This window comes from Petaurus breviceps, unplaced genomic scaffold (genome assembly GCF_028583685.1).
Source record: "Petaurus breviceps papuanus isolate PSGF00001 unplaced genomic scaffold, PetGlider_PUasm1.0 38, whole genome shotgun sequence".
Classification (NCBI taxonomy): domain Eukaryota; kingdom Metazoa; phylum Chordata; class Mammalia; order Diprotodontia; family Petauridae; genus Petaurus; species Petaurus breviceps.
Window position 1 is genome coordinate 63,779,901 of NW_027186304.1, and position 16,045 is coordinate 63,795,945.

General features: G+C 38.7%; 1 protein-coding gene across 1 annotated transcript in view; it reads left to right on the plus strand.

Annotated features, from left to right (window-relative positions):
• Positions 1–2,932: 2,932 nt before the first annotated feature.
• XKR4 (XK related 4) overlaps positions 2,933–16,045 on the plus strand; it is a 294,402-nt gene continuing 281,289 nt past the window's right edge. Inside the window, exon 1 of the mRNA XM_069099544.1 lies at positions 2,933–3,344. Coding sequence (XP_068955645.1) covers positions 2,933–3,344 — 412 coding nt within the window. The remainder of the gene's footprint in view (positions 3,345–16,045) is intronic.

Sequence of the window (16,045 nt, forward strand, 5' to 3'; positions counted from 1 at the left end):
GGAAGATGAAGGGACTCTGCATAGAAATATTTTCAAAATAGTATATAACCAGTTCTCAGTTACTAATGAAGAGATATGTGGGGAAAGTATCATAAAATATACTCTCAAAGAGATATGACAGTAAGAGCAAGGGACAACTCATGGACAACTCATGTCTACTACACTGGGATCCGTGCAGTGTTGAGATGTAGAGAAAGGTCTGTTGCATGGTGGGTAGACCTCCCTGTGGAGTATTTGGGTTGGTCATGGGTGAATCACAAAGGCTGAGAAGGCCAGGATAAATGGTGTCCTGACTTATTAGAAGGACAAGCAGCAAATGGTGTATCACAAAATATGGAAGCATGGCCTCTATTCACTTTGTATGTATATCAATGGATCAGTCAATAAATATTTGTTAATCATATGCCAAGCACTGAGCCAGAAGTTGCTATATAAGGACAAGAATAGAAATGCCCTTGCACTCAGGAAGTCCAAACTCTATAAGGAGAGACAACATCCCCATAAATAAAAATATGGCAAATAAATACGAGATTAAAAAAAATGAGTGGGGGCATTAGGGGTTGGGGAGATCCAGAAAGGTTTCTTGCAGAAGGTGTGTCAAAACAGTAGATTTGTGGAGAGTCTAGGCCAGAAAAGGGGGCCAGCCAGTACAAAAGCATGGAGTCAAGAGATTCAGTATTGGTGTAAGGAACAGCAAGTTACTGTTGTTGTGGCGGAAAGGAAAGGTGAAATTAGAAGAAATGCATGTGAATTATAACTCCACCACACTCAGTTGTTTTTAACACTAAAATAGAGATTATAATACTTACTGTGCAGGAATGCTGTGAGGAAAATATTTTGTAAACTGAAAAGCATTACATAAATGTGAGTAATTATTATTGTTATGATTCTATATGATAACATAAAATAGAGAATCATCCTGGTATAGTGAAGACAGAGCAGGCCTTGAAGTTATTCCTACTGGTGCTATCTGCTTGCTGTGTGACCCAAGACAAATCATCCTCATAGTATCTGAGATGACTTCCTAGGACTAAAAGTTACAGGGAAGGTGCCAGCCTCTTTTGGCAAAGGGTAGTTCCCTACCCGGTGGTCATATGGACAGATGAAATCACAGGTCCAGTTTCTATCCTTTTCCCTAAAAAAAGCATGAGCATCATCATCAGGCCATGCCTCAATTCAGTGTTGTCCTCACAGAACAGGCAGCTAGGCAGTAAAGGGGATAGGGCACTGGGCCTGGGGCCAAGAAGTTGTTGATGCTCAGCCATTCAGTCGTTTCTGACTCTGTGTCCCTATGGGTCACACTGTCCATGGGGTTTCTTGGATATTAGAGTGGTTTGCCATTTTCTTCTCCAGTGGATGAAGGCAAGCAGAGGTTAAGAGACTTAACTAGGGCCACACAGCTAGTAAGTGTCTAATGCCAGATTTGAATTCAGGTCTTCCTGACTCCAGGCACAGTGCTCTATCCACTTAGCCATCTAGCTGCTGCTTGAAGTCAAGAAGACCTGAGTTCAAATCCAATCTCAGACACTTAATAACTGTGTGACCCTGGGCAGGTCACAACCACCTCAGTTTCCTTAACTGTAAGATGAAGCTCATAGTAGCACACACCTCACAGGTTATTGTGAGGATCAAATAAAGTAATACGTGTAAAGTTCTTAGCATAGTGCCTGATATATAATGGGTACTGCATAAAACTTCATTCCTTTTTTCACTTCTGCTCTTATGACTGATTGAAATGAGTAGGAATATTCCTTGAAATAATCAGCCTATATTTTTATGTTCTGTTTACTTTTCATAATTTTTTCTACTTCTTCCCTTCTTACCACTTATTATCACAAGAAGCTATCCCTTTTTGAGACACGTGCATGTCACTTTTTTCCATTAGCATGGAATCAAAGTGTTATCTATTGATCTAAAGCAAGAAGAGACCCCAGAGGCCTTATAATTCAACATCCTCATTTTACAGATAGGGAAACCGAGGCCAAGGAAAGTTAAATAATTTGCCCAATGCCATGTAATTGCAGATTCAGAATCTGAACCTAATTTTACTGACTCCTGAGTCAGTGTTCTTTTTGCTCTACCATCCAGCTTTCCTCCTGTACTGTGCATGCCTGCCTTCCTGCTTCTAGCAGACCACTGTACTCTCCCCTGCTTCTCTCCATCACTTTCCCCCACTCCAAGACATTCCTAATTTTCTTCAAATCTGCTGTGAACTAGAAAGCAGTAAGATATAGTGGATGAACACCAGAATTAAGGCCAGGAACCCATAGGTTCAAATTCTGCCTGGAATAATTAGGAGTTCTCTGAGTCTAGGCAAGTTGTTTAAACCTCTTGGTGCCCCTAGGCAACTATCTGAGACTTAAATACTAAGTACTAGACGGTTGGGACTAATCTAGGAGTCAACTCAGAAATCCTCTGGTAATCTTCTGTGGACTAGAGAGCTATGCAAACATGTTTGTCAGAATTGTGTCTAAAATATGAGTTAAGAGGTTCTGAGCGCCAGCCTGAGGGGATCGTCTTTGAGCTGAGTGGCAACTCTGTGTAATCTCATGGCCTTTTGTTGCTTTCTTCCTGATTCTCAGGCATATTCAAAATAGCTGAGACTGCCTTCGAAGTCACCTTAGATGTTACTGTAGCATATATTAAATATGAGGTAAAGGTTTTCATCTATGCATTATTAATTCCCTCAAATGTATTCAGGACTCCTAAAACTGCATTTGAATTCTTAAACTGTTTAATCTGGATTAGCTGTCATGGCTATGAAAGGCTTTAATTTTGACTTTCGTGACTGTGATGATGTATTTGTAGTCACACGTTTTGTTACCCATGCTTCGTGGGATGGCATGGGATGTAAATCCCTGTCCCCTCAAAATAGGGTATATTTTAATAATATGAAAGGGAAAGAATGGGTAGAAAGAATGAGTGAGGAGGCATGAGAGACCCATCAACCATTGTCATGGTGAATAACAGCTTGGCTCAGGGCCCAGATCCAGAGAAAGAGACAATCCCTTGTAAATACATAGGCACCTCATTGGAAAATAACAGTCAGATCTCAAGAACAGAATCCTATCCTCTCCCTCCCCAGCTGACCCAAGGAGTAGGCAAGCATGCCAACAGCCCAGAGGAAGCAGGGAACATGGCCCTCACCATCTGGATGCTCGGCCCATTGTCAGTCCATGCCGCCTCTGCATCTTGGTGCCAGCTCTCAGAGACCTCTGCTCTGAGTCTAAATGAGCAAATGTGGAGCCCACAATTCCATGAAACATCTCTCTTCTTGCATTCTCCACCAGAGCTAATGAGCTGCATGAGGAGATTAACGGATAGCAAGATTGACAAGATTAGGGGTAATTGTGATTATTAAGTGTTGTGTTTGCAAAACTGTACCATCTAGAGATGCCCGTTTCTCTTTGCCTTTCAGGATTTTTAAATATTATTTCCAGCACTTGTCATTTGAAGACGTGACCTTGACTGAGCGCTCTGCTGCACACACAGTAAGGGTGCTTACTCAGTGCTAATATTGATGGCAGATAAAATGGTCCTTTTATTTTCAACTGGGGGTGAGGGGGATGTTGCTGTCATTGGCTTGATTTGCCTTTAAAAGACCTTCCTGTCACCACACATATTCATGATACATACTTTATGGCCTTGTCTACCCTCCAAATATGTTTTGGGAATCAACATTTCTCTAGAATGTTCACATAGGTCATGACTGCATAAGTGGAATGCATCATAGCCTTTCAAGAATTTTCTACTCAGGGTGAGGCCACAAAGGATGCTTAGAATCAGGAGAAATGGCTTCATCCCACTTTATGTATAGACACTCCATTAACAAAGAAAGAAGACATAATCTATTTTACTTCTTCAATCATCTTTTCCTGCTATTTCCCAACATGAATTTCAGAGGCAGTATGAAATGGAAAAGGTCCCCAAGATTCCATAGTTTGCCACTATCTAAACTTATGACTTTGAGTAAGTTATTTCTGCTTCTCTAGGCCTATTCTCTGTTGCTTTTGGTAGTGGTAGTGGTAATAGAGTTGTTATTGAGTGGTTTTCAGTCATGTCTGACTCTTCATGAACCCATTTGGGGTTTTCTTGGCAAAGATACTAGAGAGGTTTGCCATTTTCTCCTCCAGCTCATTTTATAGATGAGCAACTGAGGCAAATTGGGTTAAGTGGTTTGCCCAAGGTCATATAGCTAGTAAGTATCTGTGGCTGAATTTGAACTCAGGACCTCAAGGTTTGTGCCATAGACCTCTAATTTCTTTTTTTTTTTTTTAAGCAATCAGGGTTAAGTAACTTGCTCAAGGTTACACTGCCAGTTATTTCTGGGTGTGGTGCTAAGTATCAGAGCCTGAATTCGATTCCAGGTCATCTCTACTCTGGGGCTGGTGCTCTTACTCGCTGTGCATAGACCTCTAATTTCATCAGGTTGGAGAAGGAACTTCACCTGAAGAAATCCCTCTCTATCAACGCAGATCTGCAATTGCTCTGAAACTTAGAGCCATGAAAAGTAGCCTCTGACACGGAGACTACCAAGGATCACATAGTTAAGATCACAGAGGCAGTTAGGTAAAGCAGGAGGGAGTCTTGGTCTTGGAGCCAGGAAGGCCTAAGCTCAAATCTGGTCTCAGGAACTTACTAGCTATGACCCCAGGCAAATTGTGCAACCTTTGTCTGGCTCAGTTTCCTTGTCTGTAAAATGACAATAATAGCACCTACCTCCCAGGGTAGCTGTGAAGGTATATGGAGATAATTGTAAAATGCTTAGTGCTTAATAAAGCTTATTTAAAAATGAGTAAAAATATCCATTATCCGTCAGGGGTGGGACTTGAACACTGTTCTTCCTGACTTCAAGGTCAGCTTGCCACCCGCTATGCCAGGCTGCTTCTCCAGTATGAACAATAATAATAACATAGCACCTTAAGATTTGCAAAGACTTTTTCCATATATTCTTTTACTTAACCCTCAAAACAACCCAATAAAGAAGGTACAACTATTATTCTCATTTTACAGATGTAAAAACAGGAATTAAATGCCTTGCTGATAATCATGTGGCTGGTAAATGTCTGGGGTGGAATTTGATCCTAGATCTTTCTAACTGTGAGATGAAGACTTTCCTGAAGATTCCACTCTACCTCACCTAGACTGGGAGGGGATTAGATTAGAGCGATAGTGTGATCTGAGAACCCCTGGGGTCTCCTGAGAGTCTTCGAAAGGGCCTTTGAGCTCAACACTATTTTTATAATAATACTAAGCTATTTGAATTTCTAATACTGTAAATGTCAATAGATATAGCCCTCATAAACATAAGCTCTTGGGGAGGGGGGTCCTCAATAATTTTAAGAGTGTAAAGGGGCACAGAGACCAAAAAAGATTTGGGAACAACTGGTCTAGAGGATTGTGAAGATCTCTTCGAACTTGAAAGACTATGGGGAAGTTTCCATAGAAAGTAAAGTTCTTGGCTCTTGTCCCTCTCAAATTCCTGTTACCAATTGTGTCTAATTCTATATCTTTTTTTTTCTAATTATAGACTCTTAGATTTAAAAGTGATTTTAGAGACAAAAACTGAACTAGTATAGGCAAGGTAGGCATCTGCCAAGGCCTCAACACCCAATGGGCACAAAAAGAGATACTTTAATATTACTTTTTATAAATGCACTTATTTAAAATCCATAGCATGTAATTGTCTATTGCATATGATTATCTTGGGATGCTGTTTAGCCCCATCCCATCTCTCCATGCCCATTAATACAGGGGTTGGAATTTTTAATCATGGGGAGCAGAATTTCCAGAGCTTACCAAGGGCACAGAAAATACCTTTTTTTTTTTTTCTGGCTCAGCTTCAAGGTCATCAGGTAGTCCAAGCCCAACCTGAAGTAAAACTTCTCTTTATCAAGTTCTCTTTTAATGACTGATGTTATTTTCAGATCAAATGCTGCATATTAACAAGGAGTTGCCTGCCTCTCTAGATCCGGGCCGTGAGCCAGACTGTTATTAACTCCGACTTGATGAGGTTTGTGTGCTCTCTCATGCATGCCACCTCAAAAACCCAGGGAACAACCATAGTACCAATTCCTCTCCAACCTAGCATAAGAGCTGTCATCATTCCACTGTCTCTAGGACCACTGTAAAAATGTATTGAAAAACTGGTTCTATTCAAAAGGTATCTTAAAATTTATTTCAGAATTGGTAAAAGGCACAGCTCCTTTAAGAATCTGAAGGAGAAATAGAGAGGGGAAAACACGGAAACAGCTAAGAGGCTTAGTTTATATAATTGTAAATAATTAGGAATAATTACTGACTGGATTATAGATGAATAGATGGAAAAGAGACACAGCAGAATGACAGATGAAGCAACGAGGTTAGTAAGGGGAATGAGGGTGAAGACTGGTCCTGATTGGGAGGAATCTGGTGGTAGCTTCTTGAATTGCAGGCTTAGTATCAAGGAGGAATTAATCAGTTTCTAATCAAAAGGAGCAAATATCATTGGTGCTTTTAGTTCTTTTTCCAAAATAGGAGAGAAAAAAGCGACTTTGAGAAAAATAAAAAGGCTTTTTTGGTAGGACTGGGGGTGTAAAGACATCAGAAATAAATCTTATTTCAAGTGAGAAAGAAGGAGAATGGAAAAAATGGATTACTATGCACAGAAACAGGGTCAGCTAGATGGCTTAGTGGACAGAGCACTGGGCCTGGAGTCAGGTGAGTTGAGCTCACATGCTCTGATGCTTACCAGCTGTGTGACGCTGAGCAAGTCACTTAATCTCTGTTTGCTTTAATCCACCGGAGGAGGCAATGACAAACCACTCCACTATCTTTGCCAAGAAAAATCCATGGACAGCATGGTCCTTGGGGATCACAAAGAGTTGGACACAACTGAACAACGGTAATTCACGGAAACACTATATTTGTTCAATTGTTTTAGTTGGGTCTGACTTCTTCATGACCCCATTTTGGGATTTTTCTTTTTGGAAAAAATACTGAAGTGTTTGGCCATTTCCTTCTCAGTTCATTTTACAGATAAGCCACTGAGGCAAACAGGGTTAAGTGATTTGCCTAGGGTCACACAAGTAATAAGTGTCTAAGGACAGATTTTAACTCATGAAGATGAGCCTTCCTGATCCTAAACCCAGTGCAGCACACATATGTGTATCTTTGTAATTTTGTATGTAATAAATATACAGTAGAAAGAAGTTATGCCAAAAAGACAATAACTCAAATCCAGCAAACATTTGACGAGTGCCCTTCATCTGGAAAATGGAGATACTGAGGCTGATAGAGATTAAGTGGCTTGCCCAGGTTCATAAAGCTAGTAAGTTTCTGAGACAGAATTTGAACTCAGGTTTTCTGACTCTTACTAGCAGTGTGACCCTGGGCAAGTCACTTAACCCTGTTTGCCTCAGTTTCCTCATCTGTAAAATGAGCTGGAGAAGGAAATGGCAAATCACTTCAATGTCTTTGCCAATAAAACCCCAAATAGGGTCATGAAGACTCAGACATGAAACAATTGAATAACAACTTCTTGACTCCAAGTCTAGCACATTCTCCACTAAGCCTCATCACAAGGAAACATCATCATGGAGATGCATGAGTTTTGCAACTCATACCTCATCAGTACCTGCAGTTGCTTCTGGCTCTCTGATTGGGGGACAAGAGGCGAAGTTAAAAACAAACAAATGAAGAAACAAACAACACACTCCTCTCAGAGCTTCCCTTTACATAGGGATCAAAATCCCAAACATATCTTCATTTGCTACCAACTGCTCTGCTTGGTTTTAACTCTCCCTTCATCTTCATCATGCCCCTGTGCTGAGCTCCCTCTGAAAGCCCCGCCTCCAGCTTCCTTTTTAGATCGTAAGCTCCTCAAAGGTAGGGATTGCCTTTTTCTTAATTGTATCCCCAGGCCTTAGCAAAATATTTGGTACATAATTGGCACTTAATGAATGTTTATTATGTTATATGATATGATATTTATTATATTATATTAATTATGTTGTTATATTATATTATATTCATTGTATTGTATTGTGTTATGTTGTGTTGTGTTGTATTATGTTATGTTATATTATATTATTGTATAATATTGTATTGTCTTGTATCATACCTGTTGTACCTGCCCTCAGGGGTCCTGCATTCAAAGGGGAAATAAAAAAATATATTATATGTGTCATAGAATATATTATAAATATATGTATATGTTTATATAGATTTACCTGTGTGTACATATTTATATGCATACTTATACACATATAATATACATATACATTCTACATATAAGACATATACAGAGTAGAAGGAAATTAGGGCAGAAATACAGAAATTCAAATCAGCAAATGTTTGACAAATGCCGACTATGAAAAAAGCACTAGCCTGGGTGGTGGAAAATGTTGTTCATCCTTCATTTTCAAAGAGGACCAATGACATCAGGAGGGTGATGTCTTGACTTGCAAGTGAATTAGATTTAAGTGAGAGAGCTGTGCAAGGTCTTCAGCCTCGCTTTCTCCTTCAGAGTCAACAGAATCCAATGGCAAGACATAGTTTAGGATAATTGGGCGATGCCCCCTCCAAAAAAAATTATCATTATGCCAGTTTGTATAGTGCTCTGATGTTTCCAAAGAACTTTCTTACCACAACCCAGTAGGACAAGTAGTGTAAACAACATTATCCCCATTTCACAGAAGAGGATACTGTGACTGAAATGAAATGACCTCCTCTAATCACACAACTAGGAGTCTAGTCCTGTTCTGTTTCAAAGTCTAGTGCCCTTTTCATGTCTCAGCCTCACCTCCTGCCTTTCTTTGGTACCATAGTTATCGCAAGGGGATGGTCATTCCTGCCCAGTGAGTTGGTACATGTGAACCCGCTTCTCAAAAAATTATTACCCTGCAATGAAACTTTACCCATGCGGTTTTCTGAGAAATGAGAAAATGGGAAAATGTGGGTTTTTAAAAATCATATTTCAAATATAACGAATTACTTGTGGGGATGTTTTGGAGGGTAGACAGGGGGACAAATCTCCCTAGAACAGAAGTTAAGTCAAGTTATACAAAAGTACCTGAAGAATAGACCTAATTCTAGTTTTGAAGAGAAACAAAATATTTAATAATCAATTATAATTTTAAGACAATAAAATAAAATATTCACTTGTGTCCAAGAAAAATCAAAGTATGTGATAGATATGTGTAAAATCACAGTGATAGCATCTTAGAGGGTGGCATTACAGGTGAGAATGAGAAAACAGAGAGTAATAAATCTCACTGCCAAGAAAGGGAGACTCCTAACAAGATTGCATTTTCAGCTGCACCAGGAAAGAAAATGACTGCATTAATACTTTTTACTCTTCTAAGAAATGTTACAGTAAATATATTTATTTGAGGTTGGCCTTATTATAAGGAAAATGGTATAAATGACATTGTTGGTTTTAGTCTAATTAAGCTGGAGCTCAACTATTGTCAGGAAGACATTAGGGGAGAAGGGTTTACTGCTGATTAGACTTCACCCCATGGGGCCTGTGGCTCTTCTCTCTAACTGGGTCATCTTCTCTCCCCCCTCCCCCCTTGCATCCTATATGGAGAAGTAATTATTTCCTAATAATGCCCTTTAGTTATTTCAGCAGTGAACCACTTGTATTCCTCCGTTAACAAATCATTGCACCAAGAAAATGACTGCAGTGTCCATCTGTTTATCTAAGCTTATCTGGTTTTCACCAAAAGGTCTAACCAAATCACTGCTATTCAGGACTTCCTCTTGTCATTGGGGAACAGGCAAGGATTTATCTTCCATGCCTTCCCTTCTCATGAATGCCTCCCCTAACCCCTTTTAGATACTTTCCCACCAGGTGTTTAATGCTCATTGCCCAGGATGACAAAGGGTGACATTTCTAGAGCTCTTCCCTTAGGCTTGCCTTCCCTCGGCTATGACCCTTGGCCCAGATCAACATTTTCCATCCCATCCTGTATCCTATTCCATTAGAGCTCTGTTATCATTTCAAATAAAGAATCAAAAATTACCTGTGGGAAGAAAGGAAGGAAGGAAGGAAGGAAGGAAGGAAGGAAGGAAGGAAGGAAGGAAGGAAGGAAGGAAGGAAGGAAGGAAGGAAGGAAGGAAGGAAGGAAGGAAGGTGGGAAGAAAAGAAGGAGGGAGGCAAGAAAGAACAGTGGAAGGAAGGAGAGAGGAGGGAAGGAGGATGGAAGGAAGGGAGGAAAGAAGGAAAGGAAGGAAGGAAGTGTTTATCATAAGCTTACTACTTGCCTGGTACTGTGCCAAGCACTTTATAAACCTTGTCTCATTTGATCGAGAACCCTGGGGTGTTCATACTGTTATTACACCCATTTTACAGTTTAGGGAATTGAGAAAGACAGAGGTTAAGGGTAAATGGTTTTCTGAGGGTCACACAGCTAGTAAATGTCTGAGGTTGAGATCTGAACTCTGATTCCAGGCCCAGGGTATCCACTGTGTCACTTAGCTGCTTTACTATGACTATAGGCACATGTGAGTATGTATAAAGTGTCACAGGAAGACTATACTGATTAAAAGGGGAAATCACCATCCATGATAATTTACTGTGCAGTCTAAAAAACTGTGAAGGATTTTCCTTGCCTGGGGTTATCATCTCCACATATTTGGAATCCCAAGTTGCTGGATTCTTCAAGTACTAATGCAGGGTGATATATGATAGGTGGGATTAAACTTAATTGAGAAAAATCTGCCTCATAACTACCCAACAACACAGGGATGTCCTGTTTTTCCCCCTCAACAGCAGCCTTCAAGAACAGGTTGGGTGATTATCAGACATATTTCAAGGGGGACTGTTTTTGACTAGGTTGCTTCTAAGGCTTTATCCAAGTCTGAGATGTTGTGGTTCTGCAACTGACCGATCATGGCATTCATCTATCTGTCCATCTTTCTCCTTGTGGCTGTCTGGTGTCACACTGCCTCTTCATGCTGGGTAAATTCATGTAGTCCTACAGGTATACGAGGTCCAACTCTGGGCCCTCAGCAAAGTTCCCTTGTCTCTTTCTCTGGGGAATTATAATGTCATGATGTCCAGGTCTAACCCTGTAATTCCTTCTCTCAAAAACTTTCAGTGGCTCCGTATAGATCAAGGATAAAATGCAGTTGTGTAAACCTGACATTTGAGGTCCACTATAGTCTGTTTCCAGCTTCTCTTTCCAGTCTTGTTTCACATTAAGTCTCTTCACATTTTGTACGTTCCATTTGAACTCAATTGCTAGTTGTATCCCAATAATCTTCTGTATCGGCACAGTATTCCCGAATTTTGGCACCCATGTGCCCAATATTGCTGCTATAACAAATGCTTCTTTCTTTCTCCAGTCAGCTTCTTCCACGAAGCTGTCCCTCTCTCCCCCTAGGTGAACTTGAACTCCCTCTCCTTAATTTTTGCTATGTATTTTGTCTTGATTTATTTTTTCTCTAATCACATTTTAACCAGATCACACTTATCTCTATCTATGAGTACATGTCAAGTGCTCTTCAGGGGTAGGGAATGTGTTTTTCCATCTTTCGATCCCCTACACTGCTGAATACAGTACTTTGCTTATGGTACACACTTAATATTGTTTGAATTTACTTCTTCACTGATTTTATGAAGGTTGGCTTGTTGTTGTGGTGTTGGTGTGTGTGGTTTTCATACTGTCAGTATCATCATGTCAGTTTTAACTTCAGCTTCCATGGTTGAGGATGAAGTTTAGACTATAGGCAACTTCCTGACTCCATAATTTTCAGATACCATATACCAACTTACCCATTCAATTTAGGAAAATGCAGAGGGAGGTAGCTAAGTACTCATAGCAACCACAGCGAATGAGAACATCAGAGATTGGTTGCTCTTAATTTTCTCCTCCCCTAAGCCAAAGATAAATGAACACTGACTAAAGAAACAAAACTGTAATGTAATTTTTCACATTGATTTGCATTTAGGGACTTAAGCTAATGTCCAAAGATATTTCCTCTTCCTATTCATTCCTCAGTGCCTCACAATCTCTGGAAGTCCTGCTGTGAAACACACAGCCATCTTTCTTACTGTTTTCTAAACAAATGATTACATATAAATAAGATTGAGAAGACGTTAGCGATATTGGGCACTTTAATTGCTATTTTTGAAATGTCAAGACAGAAACAAATAATTGAATGTCATTCTATTTTACAACAATTCAAAGAAAGCAATTTACCTTTTCTGCAAAACAGAAAAGGACACACACTCATCTAACATACAGGCCAAAAGTGCACAAAGAAGAAAAGGAATTCAGTCAGACTATAAAAAAAATAAATAAATACTCTCTTAGTGACTCAGTTCCAGCATTGCTAGGGAACACTCTTTTAAAGTAGCTCTTGGATTACCTAAGATTTAATCACTAAAGGATGAAAGTTGTTATTTATTAAGGAGGAATTTGAAAAAGAAATTATGTCCTTTTCATTTGCAACCTTCATCTATGACTGAAGCTGACAACTCTAAGATCAGCTAATGAAAAGTTAGGGGAGAGTATTGAACAAGACTTGGTACAATGACTGCTTCTAGGATGTGTGGACCTGAGCTTACCCTGAAACACCCACCAACCTCCCATTAAAGTCAATATGAGTTATGGATATATGACCCCTTGAGCAGTTATTGTTCAATTAAGTGCATCTCTCAGATATTATAATCTATTTATTGTACATCATTTATAAAGCTACAGTCCTAAGGTGCTACAAAAGGCGGTGTTCCATGAATAATTAATCACATGGAAGAATATAGCCTCTTAGTAAGAGGTAATATCATTATATATGAATAGATATATGACCATGGGCATACAGTACAGTGAATATAAGCATGTATCTTCAGCTCTGAAGATGATGCCTCCATTCAATGGCAGAACTCTGCTTGAATTGTCTATATCATACTGTTCTTTCTTTCCTTTGTCTTGATGGACATGTAGTAGAAGAAATGAGCCTAATTCTGTCTGAGGACATATGGTAGTGTAATAGAAAGAATATCAATTTGAAGTCAGAGGAGCTGGGTTAAATGGCAGTTCTGCCATGTACTCTCAGAGTGACCTGAGACAAGACATAACTTCTCTCATCAAAAGGGTTATGATTTGAGAGGGTTGAACTTGACAGTCTCTGAGTTGTTTATTAATCTATAATTTTAAGATTATAGAAATCCTTATCTTTACCAATAGAGGAAAGGGTTGGGATAATCAACCAATCACCAAGACTTAATCAAATGCCAACTATGTGTCAAGGATTTTGTTAGCACTGGTACTACAGACACAAAAGTCAAACAGTTCCACCTCTCAAAGAGCTTGAATTCTGCTGGGGGAAGGGAGAGAATGGAGAATAAATAGCATGCACATATGTAGGCATATATTAAATTATATGAAATAAATGTAATTATTTTGGAAGTGATACTAGCAATTGGGTGGATGGAATCATGGAAGACTTCATTTAGAAATAGCACCTGAACTGAGGTTTGAAAGAAGATAAGGATGTAAAGGGGAGATGAAATAAGGAAATATATTTCAGGATTGAGGGAAAGTCTTTGTATGAAAACAGGAGATCAAATGCCATATGTGAGGAAAAGTAACTTCAGTATGACTGATGTGTTGTGCAAAAAAGAAAAAAAGAGTGTGAAAGAATGTGAGATATAAGGCTGGGAAATTAGGATAAAACGAAGTTGTAATTTAAATGATAACTAGACAAGTTTATATTTATTCCTGGAAGTAATAGGGAGCCACTGGAGCTTAGTGAATAGGGGAGTGGCATCGTCCAATCTATGCCCTAGGAAAATCACTTTGGAAGTAGTGTAATAGAAAAACTGGCAATGGGAAGGACTCAGGACAGGAAGACAAAGTAGAAAGTTATTGCAATACTCTTTGTGAGAGATAATCAGGACCTACTCTATTTTGTCTCTATGAATAGGGAAGGGGAAAAATGTAATCCATATTGCAGAGTTAGGCCTGACAAGACTAGGTGATTGAATGTTAAAGACTACTAAATTTTGCAATTTAGAACTTGGCCTAAACCTATCTAGGAATGATCAGTTTAGGTCAACTTAAGCTATATACATCACCTCAGTTAGAATCCTTCCTTGTAATCTGATTGTACTGTGCCTTCTAGTGGTTTTAAGGTAAGCATCCTGATGTATTATAAAGAGTTGCTATACTCAAATTTATTACAGGTTCTGGGCAGTGGCTTTTATTGGCATAATGTATTTTGGAATGTCTCCCTTCGAGCTAGTGACCTGAAGAATGATGGGAAAAGGTCATTCTAGTCATAACAGTCCATTTGATAAAAGCAATCAGGAGTTTATTACTTTAGGAGGCTGTCCATTCTCTTCTCTCATAAGAGCAAGAAAATCATAATCATAAAAAAATCTTCAATTAAAATGATTATCATGTTCATCTCATCATGAAATACATTTCCAAGTTTGCATCTTTTGGTTAGCTGCTAAAATGAATTTGATGGTTGTAGTATCTGATTGATTGGTTTGGTGCCAGACATTGTCCTATTACACGACCCTTTCTAACCTTCAGGCTCTTCATTTAGCAGCTTCCATGTATACATCTTGTTGTCTTCTTTCCTTTCCTTTATTTCTGAATTGTCTACCCAATGTGTTGAAATCATTACCCATCTCTTCTAGGCTAACCTACTCCTGTTTTTCATCAGCATGATTTTACTCTCATTGTCTCGCCAAGACATTTGACCCTGCTTTATCACCTATAAAACCTTAAGGCACCATATGAATGCCAGTTGTTTTTAAACTTATTATTATTACCTAAGTTGTATGTTGTATTCTGTACCAAGCAAATGCTATATTCTTTCTTCCTTTTTATGCTGCACTTTCCTTTTCTTTTTCTCTGCAGAATTCTATGTAATTTTCTTTATGGTCTTTGCCTTCTGACCTCTTCCTATACCCTGGTTCTTTCATAAACCTTTACTTACCTAAATCTTCTTATATTGATCTTACATGATGAAGGCAAAACATTTTAATGAGCTCTAACATTTGTCACCCTAGAATCACCACATAAATTCTGTGAGAACATGATGTGGGAAAGAGGTGATGCTTTGATAATGGTTATAGCATATAAACTTTTGTTAACACTATGCAAATTCTGTGAATGTATAGCAGGGGAGGAATGAGGTGTTTCTATAAAAAAATAAGCTTAGGCAACTTCCCATGCTGTTTGGAAGGCAGGTAACAGCTCTCTGCAGGGAGAAATGGATCATATGGGCATATGAAACAAAAGTAATTTCTGCTTGACTTTGGGATGCATTATGCTTTTGTTAGAATACGGATGTGTCTGATATCTGTGAAACTTATAATATGTGAAATGTAATTACGAAGCTACATTTGGAGAGGCTGTGTACTAGGGTAGAAAGAGTACTGGACCTATCGTCCAAAAACATAGACTCAAATTCTATTTCTACCACTTGCATGACCTTGCATTTCATCACTTTAAGCCTCACTTTTTTCATCTTTATAATGGGAATAATTATATTCACATTACCTCAGAGCATTGTTAGGAGGGAAATAGCTTACAAACTTTAATGTGCAGTATTTTTATGTTAATAACATTTTTATAAATAATTATATATTTATAGTATATAATTATATATCATAAGCTATTAGCATTGATAATTATGAACAAAAACCAATGTTATTATTATTAACTGTATGCCAATAGGAAATTCACCTAAGCTTAAATTTCTTAATCTGTAGAACAGGGGAAAGATTTGGACTACCTATTCAACAGTTTGTTTTTTGTGTGTGTGAACCTTAAGGCTTTGAAAAAAATCTGAATTTATATGTTTAAAAAATCATGCATTTTCATAACGAAGATTGAATTGAGCAAACACTTCATTGGCAGAATGATTGTAGCACACCAAACCTGCAAGGTTCTCTACACACAATTATTTGTATCCCTCAGAGTCCCTCCTTCTGCTTTTTGGAGTGGTAGTAGTACTCCATAGTCATAATCCATAGTACCATAAGATTATGGCTTGAGAAATGGAGCTATTTTATAGGTCATTATTGAAGTCCTTCTTTTTA